Consider the following 23713-nt stretch of genomic DNA (forward strand, 5'->3'; position numbering starts at 1 on the left):
AGAGAACTCACTATGGCGTGTGGAGGAGACATGGCAAGAGACTTGGCTCGAAGTTTGGTGAGCGTAGGGTGAACAGAGGGTGTTGGGATAGGCTTAACAGGTTTGGGCTTAGAAGCAATAGGAGCAACAGGCTGAACAATAGGCAAAGGCACGTTGGAGGCAAGGGTTAAGTCTGATAAAGATGTGCCAGAAGATGGCACGGAAGGAGGATCCAAGAATCCTGAGGACATGGACTGAGCTGCTCTAGGACAAAACAAAGAAGATGAAGAAGAAGGGACAATAGGATGAAGAAAGGCAGTGGAATGACTTTGCGAACTTGACTGTGAGGACGAAGAAGAGGAAGCAGAAAACAACTGAAGAAAAGGGAATTCAGAGGGATTAAAGTCAATATGACGAGAGACATAAATTTTGCCGGAAGAATGGAGACACCTATACCCAAATTGGTTTTGACTGTAACCAGAAAAGACACATTTGGTAGAATGAAAATTGAATTTTTGTTTGTTATAGGGCCGTAAAAGAGCAAAGTAAGTGCAGCCAAATGGCTGCAACAAGCTGTAGTTAGGGGTGCGATTGTATAATCTTTCAAAAGGAACTTTAAACTATATGGATGAAGAGGGAAGCAAACTTATAAGATACACAGTTGTCTGAAAAGATTCAACCCAGAATTTTAAGGGTAGATAAGCATGAGACAACATGGTAAGGCCCATTTCAGCAATATGTCGGTGCTTCCTTTCTACCACACCATTTTGTTGATGAATGTGAGGACAAGTAAATCTAGATTGAATTCCATGAGATTGAAGATAAGGAACAAAAGACTTAAACTCCCCCCCATGATCGGTTTGCAATGCACAAATCTTGGTTTTATATTGAATTTCAGCAAGTTTGTGGAATATCATGAATGCTGACAAAGCATCAGATTTTAGTCTAAGAGGATAGAACCATGTATAATGGGTATAGGCATCCACGAAAATAACATAATACCGAAAATCCTCTGTGGACAATACAGGGGCAGGTCGCCAAAGATCAGAATAGACCAGTTCAAGTGGTGCTTTAACAGTGATATCATGCCTTGAAAACGAAAGTTGACTTAGTTTTCCAACTTTACAAGAATCACAAAAAGACAAATCAGTAATAGAACATGGTAATCCAATTTTATTTAGCACCAAACGTAACACATGTAGAGAGGGATGACCTAAGCGATGATGCCACTGTTTACATACAACTGTTCTGGGTGTAATCTGAGCCACAGTTACAGACTTAGACATCTCATGACCAAATAAGCACTGTTTGTTACACTGTTGACTATTACAATTATTATCACTAGTACAAAAAGGAAAGGAAGACACTGAAGGAACTGAAAGGCATGCAAGAGAATGGGCTAACTTGCTGTTAACAACAGATTAGAAGCTGGTTCCAGCCGATATAGCCCATCCTTAAGGTGTCCCTTGAGCAGCACCCATTCGGTAATTTTGTCCTTGATAAAACAAACATTAGCGTGAAATTCAGCTATCACATTTTGTTCTGGAGTAAGCTGAGACACACTAAGTAAATTTTTCTTCATACTTGGAACATGAAAAATGTTTGGAACACAAAACAGAATTTGAGTGAGGTAAAGTCTGTAAAGAACCTGTGCTGACATGTGTTATAGGTAATTGCTTACCATTGCCCATGGAAACTTTATCCCCACCATAATATGGAGAGTGAACTGACAGATTGTTCAGATTCGAGGTAATGTGATTCGTGGCACTTGAATCCACGAACCAGGACTGATCTGGAAGAGCAGATGGAGAAGTAAATTGGTCAGAAGGCTGCAAATTAGATTTAGAAGGGTTACCATAGTGAGAACCCTGGGTTGAACCATAGTCAGGCATGAAAGCTCCGTTAGAGTCACTAAAGGAGGCCGCATAAGCATGAACATCCAATTGATGACCATATACATGAGCATCCAATTGAGGAACACTCCCGTTACCTCCTTGTGATCTGCTATTATTATAACTAGACACTCTTTGAAAATTCTTATCAAATCGGTAGTAGCACCGATCTGCAAAGTGACTAGCCTTGCCACACAGTTGACAGTAGATACGTCTATTGGAATTTTTGCCACGACCTCTGTCGCCTCTAAATCCAGTACCACCTCCTCGATTAACAAATCCTCCTCTATTATTACTAGATCCTCCAGTGCTCTAAGCAGTATAGTATGATGCCACATTCGCACTCAAAGGTGTAGCAACACCATCAAAATAAAGTGTCGTTAGTGGCTAATTCTTAGCAGACAATCGTTGTTTGTGCATCAGTAGAAGATATTGGACCTTCTCTAAGTTTATATCGTCCATTTGATAGGTTATGAGATTCACAATAGTCTCATAATCCTGGTCTAAACCTTTTAGAATGGCTAGCAGTAATTCATTGTCATTAACAGGTTCTCTTATGGCTGCAAGTGCATGACCTATGGTTTTGATATTCAAAACATAGTCATTAATAGACATGCTATCTTTCTTAATAGAACGTAATTGCTGTTTAAGTTGAAAAGATTTTGCTAGTGTCTGCCTAGCATATAAATTTTCCAACAAAATTCATACTTCAGCCAATGATTCTAAGTGTATCACCTGAGCAAGCACCTCTTCACTGATTGTAGAGAACAACCAGCTGAGCAAGAGTTGATCGGAATGGAGCCAATTCATGTACTTCGGATTCACTATAGTCTCACCGTCAGGAGCAGTCACATTATTCAGATGAGTTATCTTGTTCAAAAACGAAACAAGATCGAAGGCGTGAACAATGGCGATAATTTGTGCCTTCTAGAAGATGTAATTCCTTGTGTCTAGTTTTAGACGAATATAGCTTTAAGCCTTCGTAACTGCGGAAAAATCAGATTGCGAAGTAAGCGAAAGACTCGAATTGGACTGATGAGGAGGAGAAGAAGAAGAGGCGGGGCCAACAATTTGATCGGAAACCATTAGTATGGCTCTGATACCATGTGAGAACTCAAGATAGGGCAGAAATGAACAAGAAAGAATCGAGAGAGAAAAACAAATGTATCTTGTAATTGCAGATCACAAGAATGAAAACTTCTACCTCTTAAAATAAACAATTGAGCTATTTATACAAGTAGCTCAACATACACAGAAAGCATACAGCATAACTAAAGAGGAGGAACACTAAAACAGCTATATAACTAACAACTGAAACAACTTAAACTGCCTCAAGTATTTAACACTTCCACAATGATAAGTGGCACGTTTTCCTGAATGGCCACCCAATGGAGAGCAATGAAGGGCCTTAAGAATTTTCTCTTTTAGGGGGGTGTCATTCCCCACCACCAATCTGCCCTTGTACCTGACCAGCCCATTAGACAATGTATAACCAGCAACTGAAGTAGGTTGCACTATCAGCTTTGCCAAAATATCCTTAAGCCACTCAGACTGCCCATAGCTAGCTTCCAACTCTTTCATCCACTCAGGCACTACAGCTGTAATAGTTTGGCAGGCTACATTTTCATCTCGTTGTGATAGAGCATCAGCCACCATGTTCTCCTTACCCCTCTGGTACTGAATGGTGTAGTCCAACCCCATGAGTTTGGAGACACCCTTTTGCTGTAATTGTGTATGCAGTCACTGTTGGGATAAAAAATGCAAGCTTTCATGGTCCATTCAGATCACAAATGGGCTACTCTCCAAGTAATGACTCCACTTATCAACTGCCCCTAGCACTGCCAACAATTCCTTGTCATAAACACTTAGTCCCAAGTGTTTTTGAGACAAGGCTTGACTTATAAATGCTAATGGCCGTCTCTCCTGCACCAGACCAACTCCAATACTGGTCTCACATGTATCTGTCTTCATCGTAAGAAGCTTAGAAAAATCTGGTAAGGCTAATACCGGGTCCATAGACATCGATTTCTTGAGGGCTAACAAAGCTGCCTCTACCCTAGGGTTCCACTGAAATCCCTCTTTCCTAAGTAACTCAGTAAGGGGCTTGTTGATCAAGCCATAATGTTGAACAAATTTCCGGTAGTAATCGGTCAGCCCAATAAACGCCTTAATTCCTTCACTATTTTAGGCCTAGGCCACTCCATCATTGCTTCAACTTTCTTTGGATCTGTCCTCACCCCATCACCACAAATAATGTGACCCAAATACTCCACCTCCGTTGCAGCAAAGGTACATTTTGAGAGCTTGACATACAATTGGTGAGACTTAAGGATCTCAAATGTAGTGCGGAGGTGTGTTAGGTGATGTTCAAAAGTGGTGCTATAAATGAGGATGAACTTCCTCAAATAGGGTAGGAAAATCTGGTTCATCAAGGCTTGAAAAGTGGCAGGTGCATTAGTCAATCCAAAAGACATAATAGTGAATTCGTATGACCCTTGGTGGGTTCCAAAAGCTATTTTAGGAATATCAAATGGTGCCATATGAATTTGATGGTATCCAGACCAAAGGTCCAGCTTAGAGAAGATTTTTGCACCAAATAACTGGTCCAATAGGCCATCAATCAAGGGTATAGGAAACTTATTTTTGATAGTATTGGAGTGAAGCTGTCGATAGTCTATGCAAAACCTCCATGTTCTATCCTTATTTTTGACAAGGAGGATTGAAGATGCATGGGGCTTTGGCTGGGCTGGATGATAGATGAGTCTAGCACTGTTTTAACTTGCTTCTCAATCTCCGTTTTTGGATTGAAGGATACCTATAGGCTCTAATGTTGACAGGAGCTGAGTTTGGTTTAAGATGGGGTTGCAAAGAACTTGGTTCCACAAATAGATCCTTAAACTCTACCAAAAGCGAATGCAAGTAATCTGAAAAGTGTACCTTCTTTGCGAGTTGAGAATCAGTGCAGGCAGCTGTAGGCTGAGGCACCTCTTTGGACTTTTTGTCACCTTCCAGTTCCACAGCTTGTATGGAATAGAGTTGTGCTATCTGTCCCCCCTTCTTCAGCATCATCTTCTGCAGCTTTTTCCCTTTGATTAGCTTACATTCTCCCTGCTCAAGGCTGCCCATTAAGGTCAGCTTCTTCCCATCAATCACCACTGTGACTTCTAACTTATTGAAGTCAAAAGTTAGAGGACTCATAGTCCTTATCCAATCTTCACCAAGGACAACATCACAGCCACCCAATTCCAGAATCCGCAAATCTGCCACAAATTCCTGCCCCTGCATGATCCATTTGAATCCCACACATTTATAGTGGCTATACATTCTACTCCCATTAGCTACAGTTATTGACAAGGGGGTCATGGCTGTCTAAGGACATTTAAGGTTCGTAGCTGTGGCTTCACTAAAGAAGCTATGGGTGCTTCCACTGTTAATAAGCACCATTAACTTCCGTTTCCCCACCTGGCCTCTCACCTTGATAATCTGCCCCATAGGACTTCCCTTCAATGCATGGAAGGAAATTTCCCCTCCTTCCTCTCAGTGCACTTCTTCTTCTTCCTTTTCCCCACCAATCCCCTCCATATTCATCAGCTGTCTTTTGCATTGATGATCAAGGCTATATTTGTCTCCACACTTGAAACATAGCCCTAATTGTCTTCTTTGCTCCATCAAATTTGACTTACTGCCATTATTATTGGTTAATGCCTTGGTTGCTTGTTGATTAGACCATGTAAGCAAGGGCCTCGAGTTCCCACCCCCCATATTGTCCTGCCAACAGACTTGGCTTGTAGGGGACTTTATGTTTCTTGAAAATGGCCTCTAAGGTCATTTCTTGCAGCCTAGTTTTTTTTGCAGCTTGCCTCATAGATGTGGGCGTCATCATCTTTACCATGAGCCGCAATTCCTCCCTCAATCCGTTAATGAAGCTGGATACCAAGTATTGTTCAGTGAGCCCTAGTTGCACAGTGCACACCAGGGACCTTAATTCCTCAAACCGGGCTTGGTACTCCACTATGGTCCCTTGCTTCAATTTGTTGAACTCCTTTACTACATCCACCATGCTTTTCTCCCCCAAATGGTCCCATAATGATTCAACAAAATCTATCCAATTCCCCTATATTCCTTCATCTTGAACCCATCCTTGATACCAAGAGTCTGCCACATCATTCAAATAGGATGTTGCCAGGTTGATCTTCTGATCCTCTAGAATCCGGTAAAATTGGAAAAATCTCTCATATCTCCTTATCCACCATTGTGGTTTCTTCCTCTCAAATATTTGAATCTCCAATCTTGGCATATGGGTATGGGTGCGAGTGAATGGTTGTGGATTCCTCACCTGGGTTTCTTGGACTGCAAGCTGATCCACTTTTTCAAGAATTCATTGTGTTCCCAAATGATTGCCCTGATGCGGCAAAATCGGATTAGAGGCCTGCTTTGGCGAAAATTCTGGCGACAACCGAAATTGGGGCCGAGAGGATAACATGTTTAGCATACTGTTGATTCTCTGCCCTTGCTGCTCCATCGTTTCTTGGCACCGTTCAATAGCTTCTTGTTGCTTCTTCGTCGCAACTTGCAAGGTTTCCTTCCATTCCGCTAAGTCTTCCCGAGTTTGGCACATAGTATCTTGAGTATGGGTCATTCCAAATTCCATGGCCTCTAACCTGATCTCCAGTTGCTTCAATCGTATACCCTCGCCCATGACTCCTTCCTCAATCACACTAGGCCCCATGATTGCTTATTCTTCCCTTTCCGCACCAGAGCAACAGTTACTAGCTTCTTCCGACGCCTTTCTTGCTGCTTTCGACACCTTTTTCACCGTGGTGTTGTTGTTGCAATTTTCCCACCCTTGGGTCAACCGACTCTAATACCACAATTGTCAAGCCCTTGAATTAGGGTTGTAATTCGGTAATTTCGAATGTAAGAACGCGCGCGCGCGCGCGAGAGAGAGAGAGAGAGAGAGAGAGAGAGAATCAAGAAGAAAGAAGAAAAGATCGTGTATTCACTTAGAAATTAGACCAGAAAATGTCTTAATTTCATACTAATGAATGTATACAACATCCTCTTTTAAGGAGAGGATTATTAGCAAAGAAGGAAGGAAATAAATGACAGCATCCTACTATAATTAACTTTCTATATTTACATATTATTTAAACTGATCCTAGAATATTCTAGGATCAAGATTAGATCAGCATAATTCCAGCACTCCCCCTCAAGCTGGTTTGTAGATGTCTTCCATAGCCAACTTGCCAATAAGTTTATCAAACTGCTTCTTGTGTAGACCCTTAGTTAGAACATCAGCAATTTGTTCGGTGGTTGGAAGATATGGCATGCATATTATTCCAGCATCGATCTTCTCCTCGATGAAATGTTTGTCTACTTCTATATGTTTTGTACGGTCATGCAATACTAGATTATGAGCTATAGAGATGGCAGCCTTGTTGTCACAATAGACTCTTATAGGTACTGAATGAGAAAACTTCAGCTCTTCAAGTATTCGTTTGATCCACATTCCCTCACAAATTCCATGGGCAACAGCTCTAAACTCTGCTTCTGCACTACTTTTAGCCACCACATTTTGTTTTTTGCTTCGCCAAGTGACTAGGTTTCCCCCAACAAAAGAACAGTAGCCCGAAATAGATCTTCTATCGTCAATACTTCCTGCCCAATCAGCATCAGTGCAGATCTCAACTTGCAGGTGGCCATGTTTCTTGAACATTAATCCTTTGCCAGGTGTCCCTTTAAGATATCTTAGGATTCTGTAGACCACCTCGAAATGCTCTGGCCCTGGTGAGTGCATAAATTGGCTTGCCATACTAACTGCAAAAGCAATATCGGGACGCGTATGAGACAAGTAGATTAACCTGCCCACAAGTCTCTGATATTGTTCCCTGTTCTTCACTTCTTCAGCTTTGGCAGCCTGTAATTTCACATTAGGCTCAATGGGAGTCTCTGGCACCCTGCAACCGAGTAAATCTGTTTCTCCAAGAAGATCAAGTACATATTTTCTCTGATTGACGAAAATACCTTCTTTGGATCTTGCAAACTCCATTCCCAGAAAGTATTTTAGAATGCCCAAGTCCTTAATTTGGAGCTCCTTTGCAAGTTTCATCTTGAGGGCTGCTAACTCTGTCTCATCATCACCAGTTAAAATAATGTCATCAACATAAACAATCAAAATTGCAACTTTATCATCTTTTGAGTGCTTATAAAATATAGTGTGATCTGCCTGAATTTGAAGGAAACCATAACTGGTAACTGTCTTTCCAAAGCGTTCAGACCATGCCCTCGGTGACTGTTTGAGACCGTACAGAGATTTCTTCAGTCTACATACTTTGTCACTCCCAAATTTCTTTTCGAATCCTGGAGGCAAACTCATGAAAACCTCTTCTTCAAGATCACCATTAAGAAACACATTTTTGACATCAAGTTGGTGTAGGGGCCAATCTGAATTTACGACGAGACAATAGGACTCTGATAGAGTTTATTTTAGCAACAGGAGCAAAGGTCTCTTGATAATCAATCCCATAAGTCTGGGTGAAACCTTTAGCCACCAATTTGGCTTTGTACCTATCAATGTTCCCATCAGCCTTACACTTTATCGTAAACACCCATTTACACCCTACTATTTTCTTACCTTTGGGCAAGTAAACTATCTCCCAAGTGCCACTTTGCCTTAGAGCATTCATCTCCTCTATGACTGCTAAATTCCAATTCGGATCATTCAAAGGTTCCTGTATATTCCTTGGAACAAACAAGTGTGGAATCCTAGATGTGAAAGCTTTATGAGTTTTTGATAGTCTGTGATAAGAGATATATTTAGCAATAGGATGTTTAGTGCAATTTCTGACACCTTTCCTAATTGCTATAGGAATATCAAGATCAGGAATAGTAGGAGAATAATTGATAATAGTTGAAGAATCAATTGGGGAACTATTGGGTACAATTGAAGGGAGTAAATTAGACGTTGAAATGGGATTTCTTACAGTGCCATTGCTCGGGTTTTCAGACTGGTTTTGTGTAGAGTTGACATTCAGGTCTTTGTTCCTTTGATGAGATCTTTGCCTAGTATAAACCTGAAGCTCAGAATTTAGATCGTGATAATCGGTTTGTAGTACTTCTCCTCTTGCACGAGAAACTCCTTTACTTGGAACCAAAGAACCAGAATCTCCTAAGTGACCATTATCAGAAACATGTGGTTCTGGAGTGGGACATATTGCATTTGGAAGTGGGACAGAAACATCCCAAAAATTTTCTTCAATTTCATGTGTCTCCTCCTGAAGAGAATTTTGGGTAAAATAGGGTTGTTTTTCAAAAAACGAAACATCCATACTGATATGGATTTTGTTTGTGAGAGGATCATAACACTTATAACCTTTTTTATGTGTGGCATAACCCAAAAAAACACATTTGACAGCCTTAGGATCAAGTTTGGAACGAAATTGATTAGAGATATGAACATACACAGTAACTTTGATAGGAAGATCCGAATATAATCGTGTGTTGGGAAAAACTTCTTTCAGGCACTCAAGAGGTGTTTTGTACTTTAGCACTTTAGTGGGCATCCGATTTATCAAATAGGATGCTGTCAAAACAGCTTCACCCCATAAATATTTTGGAATATGCATAGAAAATATTATGGCACGTGCGAATTCGAGTAAATGCCTATTTTTACGTTCAGCAATACCATTCTGTCGAGGAGTATTCCGACAAGTAGATGTATGGTGAATACCTTTTTCTTTTAAAAAAACCCCCAAATGCTCATTAAAATACTCAGTGCCATTATCAGAGTGTAAAATACTAATTTTGGTTTGAAATTGAGTTTCTACCATAGTGTAAAAATTTTTGAATAAGTATTCTACTTCAGATTTTTTGTGCATCAAATAAATCCAACACAAATGTGTGTGATCATCAATAAAGATAACATACCACCGTTTGCCAGAGAAAGTAGAAATTTTAGATGGTCCCCAAACATCACTATGAATTATATAAAAAGGTTTGGATGCTTGGTAGGGTTTTGGTATATATGTAGAACGATGATTTTTTGCCAAGATGCAACTGTCACATTGAAAAAGTGAATAATCCATTCCTTTAAACAATTTAGGAAATAAACGTTTCAAATAAGCAAAACTAGGATGGTCTAGTCTAAGATGCCATAGCATTATTATGTCTGGAACAAGAATTGAACTAGTACTACTAAAGTCTTGAGCTTTTTTATTACCGACAGAGATATCACCAAAGTAGTAAAGACCTTCAATCATCCTAGCACGCCCAATCGTCGTCCCCAAACTCTGGTCCTGAAATTCACAATGAGAGTCAAAGAAAATAACACGACAGTTAGAATCTTTGCACAGTTTACTAACCGACAAAAGATTGCAGGCTAAGTTAGGAACATGAAGGACAGAAGTGAGATTAATATTCTCAGTCAGTTTAATAAGTCCTTTGCCTGCAATAGGTGAAAAACTACCATCGGCGATTCTGATTTTTTCATTTCCGGAGCAAGGAGTATAGGTATTAAAGAAATGAGAAGAACTAGTCATATGATCGGAGGCTCCAGAATCTATAACCCATGGAGAGAAATGAAGACAAGAAAGGGCGTTAGGTTTTCTACCTGTGTGCCAAGGAAACACTAGGAATACCAGATGAGGAATTGGATTTTAACAGCTGCAAAAGTTGATCAATTTGCTCTTTGTTGAAGGGACGGATATCAACCCCATTGGCAGTAGGGACCCCACGGTGGCTCTTGTCTCCTTGCTTACTGCTTTTCCAATTGGCCGGTTTGCCATGAATTTTCCAACAAGTCTCACGAGTATGGCGTGGCTTGTTGCAATGGTCACACCATACCCGAGGTCGCTCATCATTTTTACGCTGGTAATTTGCAGCCTTGTAGGCTAGCATTAGCAATTAAAGCAAAATTTTCAAGTGTCTCACCAGTGGTCTTTTTTCCTAGCATGACACTCCTTCGACTTTCTTCTCTTCTAACTTCGGCAAATACATCACCAATAGACGGAAGGGGAGACCGGCCAATGATCCGTCCTCGCACTTCATCGAACTCGATATTAAGACCAGCAAGGAACTTGTAAATACGACTGTCTTCAACGAGTTTCTTGTGGTGGTTGCAATCATTTGAAGATTTCCACTCATATGTGTTGAAGAGATCAAGATCTTGCCACAATCGCTTCAAAGAATGGAAGTACTTAGTTACTGAATCATCTCCTTGATGGACCTTTCCCAATTTCAGAGTCAATTTAAAAACCTGTGATTGGTTTCCCAGGTTAGAGTACATCTGATTTACATTATCCCACAATTCATTTGTAGTAGGATAACACATATAATTGGAGCTGATATCTTCATCCATGGAGCTGATATCTTCATCCATGTCATTACCATGGAGTTTTCAGCATCCCAAATGGAATGAGATGGGTCATCCGCTGCAGGTTCCTTCTTGTCTCCGGTAAGATAGCCAATTTTCCCTTGCCCACGAATATACATTCGAACTGATTGAGACCAGTGAAGAAAATTATTACCATTTAAGCGGATAGTGGTGATTTGGACAGAATGGGTTGGCTGGGTTGCTGGTTGTTTGGTTGGGACAATAGCAGCAGAGGGTGCAGTGGTTCCTGAGGTGACTTCAGACATGGTTTAGGAAGAAGAAACTAGTTGACAAAAAACAATCAGAAAAATGGCTACAGTGACGCTAGGAGGTGGTGACGCTGGGAGATAGCAGCCAGCAACTAATGGCGAATAGCAATCACGGCACAAAGACCGCGAGCAATTTGTTGTCCGGGAATGCGGTCGACAGTGTTTGGGGATGGCGATTGGGGATGGTGCAAGTAGATCTGAGATCGGAAATACAATCCGATACAACGGCAAGCAGGTCTGCGGCGCCTTCGTTGCCGACGACTGTTGTTCTAGCAGCTGTCTCCGAGGGCAGTTCGTCTTCCTTAGTCAGCGACAATATTTGGCTTCCAACTTCTGCAAAGGGGCGACAACCGATTGAGAGGCAGAGGTGGCCAACAGATCTTGGGTCGACAATGGCCAACAGATCTTGGGTCAACGACTGGGATTGATGGGCAGTCTAGGGTTTCATAGTGAACGGCTGTGATTCAATCCCTAAATTACTGCTCTGATACCAACTTAGAAATTAGACCAGAAAATGTCTTAATTTCTTACTAATGAATGTATACAACATCCTCTTTTAAGGAGAGGATTATTAGCAAAGAAGGAAGGAAATAAATGACAGCATCCTACTATAATTAACTTTCTATATTTACATATTATTTATATAAAAAACTGATCCTAGAATATTCTAGGATCAAGATTAGATCAGCATAATTCCAACAATAATTCCAACATATTCAATTGATGATCCTTCCCACAATACCATAGGTCCCTATATAGAGAACCTTTAGCCAATTCAATAGATCTTCTAACTACTTTAACAACCCAACAATTAGCTATTATACAACCAATGAATTCCCACCTAACTAACTGCCTCACCCTTGTAGTTAGACCCCCAATGGTTTACAAGGTTAGTTCCATCCCCAATTACAATACTGCCCCTAGGGTCGTGAGAGAGTATTCTAAGTACCCTAATTACAATAATGCCCTTACAATATACTTATACACTTCAACAACTACTATTGCTTTAAAATTAGGGAAATTAATTTATTGGTAAATGCATTAATAGTTTAGATTTTTAAACGAAAGCAGAAATATTTTCTTCTAGTGATAAAAAAATGTAAATTTTGTCAACAAAATTAAATCATGTTTGTGTGTTGAATAAAATTAATTATGAATGATCACTTAACACTTATTCTTATCATTATCATCAGTTCGTCACTAGCCTTAGTTCCATTAGGTGGGGTCAACGAGATGAATTTTTACTCTCCAATTATCTCTACCTACAGCCATATATATCTCATATCATGTCTCCTAGGATGTTTATTTTTGGTCTTTCTTTACCTCTTTTGCAACAATTTGGTTTCTTTCCCACTTAACCTACTTGCCTCATAGATACACCCACCAGTCTTTTTCTTTCATTACATGTTAAAATTATCTTAATCGCATCCCATGCATCTTTTTCTTTAATAGGCACACTCCAATTTTGTTTCTAATTGTCTTTTTTTTTTTTTAGTGCGTGTGTGTGTGTGTGGGGGGGTGGTTTATAGCCATAGATTTATCATAACATCCTCGTTTTAGGCGTGCACCTAACAATCCATTCTCAAATACAATACCATGAGCATACATCCATTTAAGGTAAAACCAAATATAGTTATAATCCTCTCTGATGAAAAGGATGATGCTTATTAGGGATGCCATGTGTGAGGCTTGAGAGTCAGCGGAGGCTGCCAAGATCCTGCCTGAGAGCTGGGCAATGGTCCTACTTTTGATGTTCATACTGCCTATGAGTTCTTTTGGCCGAAGGGGCATGTCAAGGTTTGGGCGAAGACAGTTTGGCATCCTTGCCTTGTTCCTAAGCATGCCTTCATGTTATGGTTATGTGTTAGGTCTGGCACCCTAACTCATGACAAGCTCTTATTTTTGGACATTGACCGCACCTACCCCTTGTGTAATGGGGTTGAGGAATTTGTCGGCCATCTATTTTTCCGTTGCCCGGTCAGTTCCACAATCTGGGAGCATATAAGAACATGGTTTGGCATTTCCAAAGCCACGACTTTGATCCCTAGTGCCCTCATATGGCTGAAGAAAGACGCCAGAGGATCCTCTTGGATATGCAATGCTAAGAAAATCACCCTTGCTTGTTCGGTCTATCAAATATGGGTAGCTAGGAATTGCCTTATTTTTGATAATGTTTAACCTTCTGTGGAGGGGCTCATTCATAGGATTAAAACCTTTGTATATAAAGTAATATTTACTATGTATCCTCATGTTTTGGTCCTTTTTGATAGCCTAGCTATAGGCCTATAGTTTTTGGATGTCATCCATGGTTCCTGGGTATGCCCAGTGATTGTTTGTACATTTGATTATTTATACATATTTACTGATTCGATAAAAAATAAAATAAAAAATACAGTTATAATCCTTGTTAATGTGTCTTCCTCAGATTCCTTTCTTCACCATCTAACCGGCTCTCACCCATGCCTCTTATCTGTGCTCACTTATTTACCAAACAAGTTTCAGCTACTCATTGTCAAATCTGTCATAATGTGATGTTATCAATGGTTATAATGTCCTTAGCAAGCAACAGTCACGAATAGAAACTAGAGTAGTGGTAGAATACTTGGAAGAAGACATTGAGGAAGATTATGGGAAAAACATAGTCATGGGTGACCAGTGTGCCCCAGATGGGAGCATGGGCATCTAGTTGGACTTTTTACTTGAAGGCAGAGTTTTCCTTCTAAAAAATATATGAATGTTCTATAAACGACGAATAGTGATTTGTTTGTTTGTTTTTTTTTCCTGTTAAGTGAACAGTAGTGATTTTGATAGTATTGTTTCCCTTTGCACATTTCTTAATTGCCTATGATGGTGTCTATGCTGTACACCTCACATCAGGATTTTAAATCTTAGTAGTCATCATTATCTCTTTCTTTTAAATTCTTTTCCAAGGGTACTGACAAGAATATCTATAAATCCAGTGTCATCATGGAATGCGGTCACTGCAAGTTGCCAAGTGGTTGAAGACACAGGTAAAACCATTCCTGTTTGTTGTCATTTTACTTGAGATTTCAAAAGTGGAATTCTGGTGGAGTGCCTAAACGCCATTGGAAGTAAAATCCTTTTAAGTTTTCTCCATATCTTGACATTTGACATAAAGTAACCCCCAAACATGTATAATGTTGAGAAAATTTGGATTTTTTAATCCCGTTGACATGTTCAGCTACATGGATACCTTCTTCTGCATGGCTTTACTTAGAAATCATGCAATGACTTGACAAATTTTGCTGCTATATAGTACAAAATTTAAAACTGTAGAACATACCTTCGGCCACCGAATTTGTCATTTTGTGCTTTTTACTCCTTTTCAATAATCAGTTCTGATCCATGTCTTTTGTCTTTATGTGAAAACCTACCTCAGCCACCCAATTGTTGCTATTTGCTCACTCTTTTCTTTTCATTTTTCAGCCTGGATTTTTTTAAAAATCTTTTTACTTGTTATTTTTGGAGGATTTAGAAACTTCAGAAGATGCGTCATTTAAACAAATTGCACTTCTGTGCATCCCCATCCTTTGCCTTTTAATAAACTTGTTTGTAAACATGATGTAAGCTACTCTACTAAAGATTACTATATCCTCTGTCGAAATTATTTCTTCATCAGCCATGTTGTCATGTATGGTATGGTCCTACTCATTAGCATCTTTTTTTCTCTATGGCAAGAATAGGCAATATAGTAGATTTCCTCCTGAGTATTATGAGAGTATTGTTGCAAGATACTTTTGCCTTCAACACCATGCCATTTTTACCTATATCATCATTAATTATACGACCATTCGTCTATGATCATCTCCTTATTATCAATGATCTTTGTTGGTGCATAAGAAGAGGCTTAGTGATCAAAGTACTGCAAAAAGTGAGGGAATAGACTTTGAATAAGCTGCACTAAAGGACTTCAATCATCGGTTCAAATCTGCTGAAGGCTTTCATTTTGCAATGTGCCACTCCACATAAAAGAGTGCAATATTGACGCTGTGGCTTGCTAGATTTCACTCCAACTTGCGTTCTACAAAGAGAAAAGAGAAGAACAATTCTTAAAGAGAAGTGCTAAGAATACAAATGTAATTTGATTCAAAATTGGATGCCTTACAAGTGCAACCAAATGAGTTATTTATAGCTTACAAAATGTGTTAGAGACCACACATTTAAAAAAACTAGGAAATTGGGTACAACCACTCACTCAATACTTAAATTAAGGACAACCACACAATTAGCACTAAACCCACTCAATACTTAAATAATGGAAGCACTAATCCCACTCAGTACTTAAATAATGGAATACACACCTAACTCAAGAAGCTTCCACAAGTTGGGCTTCATTTGGTTGATGCTAATTTGGACTTGGGACTTTTTTTGTGTTTTTAAAATATTTGAGCTGCATCAAATACACAAGCTGAAAGTAAAAAAAGATCGCTACGGGACAAACAACGTAGTTCAAAAATTTTGAATCTTATCCCGATCTCGGCGATTGAATTAGCGTTGAAATCAGATCATTCACATAAAATTAAATCTAACCTTTAGATTTCTGAGTCGTTTGCAGATTCGAGTCATCCAAACGTTCAGCCTCTAACTCGTAATATGCGGCACGCGTCCGTTGGCAATGAGAGTGAAATGGGAGTGCTACCTCCTCGTTTGGAATCGATGCGGAAGGAAACGAAAGGGAGTGAATGGCAATTTTTTTAACCATTGAAAAACCATAAAACCATTCGTTGATTTGGGCAACCCATAAAGGGGTATTTATAGAGGAGTATGACCTCTTAGGGTTTCCAAAACCCTAGTGGATATGGGCCGACTCATTTATCCTAGTCCAACTAGTAATTAATTAAGTGGCCCAAATCCAATTATAAGTTTAAATAAAATATTTGGTCCAAATCTAATTTAGCTCAAATATAGTATTTAATTTAATATTTGGCCAAAACACTTTATTTAGCCCAAAAGCCCAAATATATTTTATTTCCTATTTGCCACTCCAACAAATAGAAAATTATTAAATTAAAAACTTTTTTCTAATTTAATCAATTGCCATTTTAAGAAACTTGTTCTTTTATGACGACTTTCGTTATATCGACGTCATTACATCTATTTGTTCTTTTTTCATGAGAACCTACGATGGCATAACTTTTTGCCGAAGTGTCCCATTTAACCATACGTCTGCTCTCCTAGTTTAAGTTAGGAACCGTACCTTTTGCGTATGACTTATTATGCTTCTGAATATGTTGGCAATGTGTCGGTGCAAACACATAAGACAAGATTGGCCTCTAGCAAGGCGTCATGCCTACTTAATTATTCAGAAGGATTTATAATCCGTAAACAATCTTTCACGAGCATGGTTACTGTGTAATTCGATCCTCTCATCAATATATCTTTTGTGATCTCAAATCTGTCGATGTGTTACTTGATTACGATCACATGAGTTTTCTTCAGTCATCTAGATATCCCCACTTAATAAAAAGTGAATCAATAACTCCTGATTGATCTCTATCATCATGACCATGGATTTAAAGTTAATATCCACCGAAGGTGCCTTAGATACATCATCCACTATCAAGGGATAAACAAGTCTCATCTTAGTTTTGGTTATGCACTCATCTCCATAAGTCTCACGATATGCTCAACGATCGCCCACGTGCAGCCTTTGTCTAGGCCCATCGAAACGATGTCAAAGCATACCGATCTTCTTATGAGATGACTGTGACAACCTTAGGTCCAAGGATTAGTTGCACCCATCTCGTATGAGAATTCCATCAACATATAACTAAAATGGATTCACATGGCGAGTCATGTCCAGCGACATGTTCTTCAACATTGGTCACCTATGTACTTGTTTAGGCATCCCCATACCTATGGGTGTGAGACCCCATTGCTATCACATAGCAAAAACATAGCATATATAAGTCTTACTGCAATTGTCAATGTCCATTCTTGACATCGCTATGACTTGGATCATTTAATGATGTCTAGAAACTATGATGCATCATTTCACATCTTTATAGATTAATCACAATATACATCATATGGACTTTTATCTAGTTTTATCAAGTCCTTACAATAATAACAAGAAATTAATAGAACAACAAGAAACTAATAGAATGATTTCTTGTGAAATTGAATAACTCCTTATTTAATAATAAATATGATTGGAAGTATTAATGTACTACATGCCTAATCTGATTGGGTCTAGAGCACCTACACTAACACAAGCAGAGTGAAAAAAGCTAGAAAAATGCTCCCTATGAATTTGATCTGTGCTATGGCTCCCTGACTTTTTTCTGTGGCTCTATCCTTCATTTAATGCCACTCTATATATCCTTGGGTCTTCTGGAATGCCACTCTATATATCCTTGGGTCTTCTAATATAGGGCGTCAATCCTAGGATGCAATGAGTCGACATTCAAGTGCTAAAAGGTCCATTTGATAAAGCTCTAGGGAGCCATTAGCCTGTTATCCCCAGGACACTAAAGCAATTTGAAAGTTGTGTCGTGCTTAGAAGGGATATTTGCTAGTGTTTCATAATAAATTGCTATGATTTTTGTGATCTGACAACAAATTGTTCCTGTACGAAAATGCTGCATATCGTCCAGTTTATAATCATTGGAAACACAAAAAGCAATAGCAGTTGTTAATTCTTCTTTCCCTTCTTGTCTGTGAATGTTCTTTTATCTATTTTTTTTGTAAAAATACAGTCATCTCAAAGTAATTTGTTCATTTTGAACATGATGACATGGGACATTGCAAATTCTTTAAACGGGATACATGCTACAAAGGCCTGACAGTGGTTATATTCTTGATCAAATTGTGCTGACCTCTGAACTCTTCTGAAAAATACCATCTGACCTTGATTCTTAGTTTTGGTGCTCCTAGTTCAGGTAATAAGTTGACTAGTATTACTAGAAAATTCTAATACCCTAGTGAGTTACAAATAAATATGCATCTCTAATTTTATTCTGTGTGTTAATAGATTCACATAACATATGTAGATTATTGAAATTTAATGCTGGTTAAAATGGAGAATTTTATGAAAATATGTGTAAGTTGGACTGGAATTGCCCCTCTATGTTAAATTTTGTCCTCCTTACCTGCAACACAAGCATAGGTAAATTCAGATGATAATCAGGTGGAATGCTTAACCGTTTGGGCTAAAGAAATTTGCAGAACTTTACTTCAAGGGGATGGTAGATCACAGATTTCTATTTACTCTGCAGTTCACTTCTGATTAATGTAGTTAGTTTTATTCCTTTCGGTTTTTCTTTTTGTTTCTTTAATTTGGTGTTCTTGGGCGTGATACGAAAATAGTCAATTGTAGTTCTATAAATAGGCAGAAGGAACAAAGGTTTTGCTATAAATCAAGGCGAGGATCATTATTTTTCCATTTATTTTTAGGCTTGCGATGTGTAATACATTGGGTTGGCAGCAAGGGTAATTTATTGGCCAGCGTAATGGAGGTGGTCATTGATGATGGCGGCCATAGAGGTTACTATGATCATTGAGTGGAGAGGTCAACTTTTTGTTGCGTAATGTAACTAGTTCTGGTAAATGGTGGGGGATGAAGTATGGGTTAAGAGGTAAGATAGCTCCATGGGTAGAAAATGGTAGTGAGTTAAGAATCTTCAATATATGGTGGCTGTGGCTGCTAAGGGTAAACGGTTCAATCAACCATGGGATTACTAATTCTTGATCCATTATGATTTTTTCTGTTTGTCTATGGCCTGGTCTTGGAGATACCGCAAATCCATCCATGGAAAACTACTTCCTTTTTTTCTTGCCGTTTTGCAAGTTGTTGCCGCAAGTTTTTCGGGCTCAAGCTTGTGTTTTTGCTGACTTGACTTGTAACTTTCAGGGGTTTAAGAGAGTATTCAACGTGTCCGGGGGGATTCACGCTTATGCTGTAAAGGTAGACTCATCAATTCCAACTTACTGAGCAGGATTCTGACTCTCTTGTCCTGGTTTTTTTCTCCAAGTTAGAAACTTCTACTTGGTCGCCCAGACTCGAGCAGTCCTCTCGTATACCCGAACAATTTCTTTAGAAACAAGGCTGAGTGTTGGTGCAATAACCATTGCTTGGAACTGAAAGCACTTCATTTTATTGTACAAATTTCTCAACTCATAACATTAGGGAGCTCTAACTGAGCATGGTTATGCGATGCGGCTGGCATTTTGAATCGAGAATGTGTTGTGTTTTCCACATCCTTTCAGTTTGTTATTAAAGTTCCAGTGCCTCCTGGGGCCATAATGTCCATAAAATGCTGAATGAGATGGACAATCACAACCTTTTAATTGCCTTTCAATAGACAAAGCCTCCCCAATGATCAAATAAAAAATGTTCCATTAACAACCTTTGGTGTTAAATCTTGTTTAGGATAGAAGTAACCAAATAAAAATTTTCACTTAAAGTGGATCAAAGGGTGAACCAAATCTTCCTAACAAGACTCAATAATTAAAGACCCTATGCTGAAAGCAACATTATTAGCTTCCAAAGTCCATTGTAAACATAAAGATTTGACTCTGAAATCCCTTCTTGGAGTCGATTCTGTCCTCAAAACTGATATTAAAAGTGCACAAGATCTTCCAAATGCACAAGCTCCCTTTGAAATCAACAACACCTTCAATGTAGATTCCAAACCCACACACAACCCCATCAATAAACCAATAAACCATGAATGATAAAAGAGCAAAACTAATAAACCAATATTACCCTTTGTATTGATGTATATTTCTTTTCTGGTTCATTATACATTGATGTATATTACACAACAAAATTAATAAACCTTGAATTGAAGAGAGAGCAAAATTATTGTTGCTAAAATTTTATTTTTTGAAAATTTTAATTTTAATATTTTTCACGATCTAAAAATTAGGTTCATGATCGACGTTGATCCCGATGCCAAGGCAACCCTACCCATTGGTTGTGCAAAATTTACATTAAATTATCAAATACAATTGGTCTCATTTACATTTAGTATCTCATAACAGAATTATAATGAATCCAAAGCTTCTATATGGAACATAAATTCATATAAGGATATAACAAAAATATATAACTCAAGATTTGGCCTGAGTGTCTATGTTCACACAAAGTGCGTCTAGAAAGATAATATATCCAAAACTAATAATGCTGAATGACAAAACTAGAAACATGATATCTTTGAGTCAAAACTTAAAAAATGTTAATACTAACGGTAAACTCACAAGGGACTTACAAGCAACAAATGCATGCCATGACCACTAAAAAATAATACAAATACGATAAATCATGGTTAATATACATACATGGATTAGGGGGTTAATTACATCAATAATTACTCAATTTTGCATTCTGTTACTGTTTGGTCACTGAAATTTAAAATGTTACTTCTTAGTCACTAATATTTTAAAACTGTTACTATTTAGTTACTGAACTTTAAAATGTTACATTTTAATCACTAAAATGGTGTTCTCTTTGTGTTTCAATTTTGAGTTTTGAGTTTTAAATTCATTTTGAGTTTTGTGTTTTGAGTGTTTGTTTTGAGATTTTTAAAAACACGTTTTTTTTGTTATTCTGAAAAATTGTTTCTCAAAACAGAAAATTGGAAAACGCGTTTATTTTGAAATTTTGTAAAATGTTATTTTATGATAATTTATTTAAGAAATTTGATTCAAAATAAATTATAAATATTTATTAATAAATTATAAATTTAATTTAAAGAATTTCAAATATATACAAGTTAAATAATTTAATCATATATAATATATTAAAATTACAAAGTACATTCTAAGTCATTCTTGATTTCACTCAACTATTAATTTCATAATAATTTTTTTTTACCTATAAATTAAAATATGATATTAATTTTGAGATTTAAATTATGCACAACATAAATATTTAAAAAAATTATAAAATAACAAAAACTAATTACATTGGGCGTGGAGGCGCGGAAGGAAGAAATGGTAGAGAAGAAATGGAAGAGGGCGGTGGCAAGCGGCTGGATTTGGGCGTGGCAGGTGGTGGTAATGGCTCGGGCGTGGAGGGTGTTGTTTTATTTTTGTACACTTAGTTTTGATGATGAAAAATAATATTTTATTTAATCCCTAAGTCATGAATTAAGGTTGTGGTTTTTAACATAAATCAATTTCAATATCAAGTATTACTTTGTGAGAATGAAAACCAAATGAATTTCAAGTATCGAGATTTCAAAATCATATTTTTCTAAGTCTGGAAGGTTAGCACCTTATAAGGAGACATATATGAAAATGTTTTCTTTTTAGAAAACTAACTCCCGGTAATTCAATAGCTAACATTCATTAGTGATAAAATGATTTTTAACGAATTTTTCAAGAAATAGAAAGTATATATCTTGAAGTGGTAAAATTACAAAATCCTAAGTATGTACTAAAACTCAAATTCTACTTTCTTATTCTTATGGATTTTGATTTTTTAGATATTTTTATTGAATCCAAATGGGGGGTACTTTCTTATTTATCTTTATGTATTAAAGTAAATGGAAGGTAAAATATAAATTAAATAAAATGAGGACATTTATTTAAATTAAAGAAATGTAAATATGTGGTGATGTTTTGTATCAATCAAGTGTGCTTCTACATGTTATCTGTTAAGTTTCCAGATTTTCTAAGTAGATAGTCGACTATGTTGTTTAATGCTGTCGACTATGCCTAAAAATTAGGGGTGTGTAAAAAAATCGTCAAACCGCTGAAATCGCCCGCACCAAACCGTGCGATTTTTTGGGGGTGAGGTTCGGCACGGTTTGAGAAATTCTCAAATCGTGCGGTTTACGGTTTGTGATTTTTTTGGTTCGGTTAAAACCAAACCGGCCAAGTAGTATATTAATAAAAAAATTAAAAATATCTAATAATTTAAAAATTAAGAAAATAAATTAAAAATATATACTTTCTTAACCATGAATTATATTGTGGATTTTTGTGTTATTTTTATATTATGAGCATGTGGTTATGTTGTAGATTTAAAACTTTTAAATTTGCATTTTTTATTAGATAGTAACTTATTTTAGTTTTAAACTCCAAGATACTATAAAAATTTAAAATTTATGATTTTATGCATTGATTTTTATGTTTAGTTACTGAACTTTAAAATGTTACCTTCTAATCACTAAGATGGTGTTCTCTTTGTGTTTCTGTTTTGAGTTTTGAATTCATTTTGTGTTTTGTGTTTTGAGTGTTTATTTTGAGATTTTTAAAAACACGTTTTTTTTTGTTATTCTGAAAAATTATTTCTCAAAACAGAAAACTGGAAAACGCGTTTACTTTGAAATTTTGTAAAATGTTATTTTATGATAATTTATTTAAGAAATTTGATTCAAAATAAATTATAAATATTTATTAATAAATTATAAATTTAATTTAAAAAATTTCAAATATATACAAGTTAAATAATTTAATCATATATAATATATTAAAATTACAAAGTACATTCTAAGTCATTCTTAATTTCACTCAACTATTAATTTCATAATAAATTTCTTTTTACCTATAAATATTTAAAAAAATTATAAATCATAAAATAACAAAAACTAATTACATTGGGCATGGAGGCGCGGAAGGAAGAAATGGCAGAGAAGAAATGGAAGAGGGCGGTGGCAGGCGGCTGGATTTGGGCGTGGCAGGCGGTGGCAATGGCTCGGGCGTGGAGGGTGTTTACTTTTGTACACTTAGTTTTAATGATAAAAAATAATATTTTATTTAATCCTTAAGTCATGAATCAAGGTTGTGGTTTTTAACATAAATCAATTTCAATATCAAGTATTACTTTGTGAGAATGAAAACCAAATGAATTTCAAGTATTGAGATTTCAAAGTCATATTTTTCTAAGTCTGGAAGGTTAGCACCTTATAAGGAGACATATATGAAAATGTTTTCTTTTTAGAAAACTAACTCCCGGTAATTCAATAGCTAATATTTATTAGTGATAAAATGATTTTTAACGAATTTTTTAAGAAATAGAAAATGTATATCTTGGAATGGTAAAATTGCAAAATCCTAACTTTGTATTAAAACTCAAATTCTACTTTCTTATTCTTATGGATTTTGATTTTTTAGATATTCTTATTGAATCCAAATGGGGGGTTACTTTCATATTTACATTTATGTATTAAAGTAAATGGAAGATAAAATATAAATTAAATAAAATGAGGACATTTACTTAAACTAAAGAAATG

At 37.1% G+C, this 23713-nt stretch overlaps 1 protein-coding gene across 2 annotated transcripts in view; it reads left to right on the forward strand.

The window, feature by feature from the left end:
• Positions 1–19806, forward strand: part of LOC127812294 (rhodanese-like/PpiC domain-containing protein 12, chloroplastic) — a 46358-nt gene extending 26552 nt beyond the window's left edge. Inside the window, exons 7-8 of one of the 2 annotated variants that reach the window (XM_052352718.1) lie at positions 14471–14521; positions 15375–19377. In XM_052352718.1, the coding sequence (XP_052208678.1) occupies positions 14471–14521; positions 15375–15425 (102 nt within the window). In that variant the 3' untranslated portion in view covers positions 15426–19377. The other variant, XM_052352709.1, reaches the window with a different exon arrangement.
• The last annotated feature ends 3907 nt before the right edge of the window (positions 19807–23713 follow it).

The sequence above is a fragment of the Diospyros lotus genome, chromosome 1 (assembly GCF_014633365.1).
Source record: "Diospyros lotus cultivar Yz01 chromosome 1, ASM1463336v1, whole genome shotgun sequence".
NCBI lineage: Eukaryota > Viridiplantae > Streptophyta > Magnoliopsida > Ericales > Ebenaceae > Diospyros > Diospyros lotus.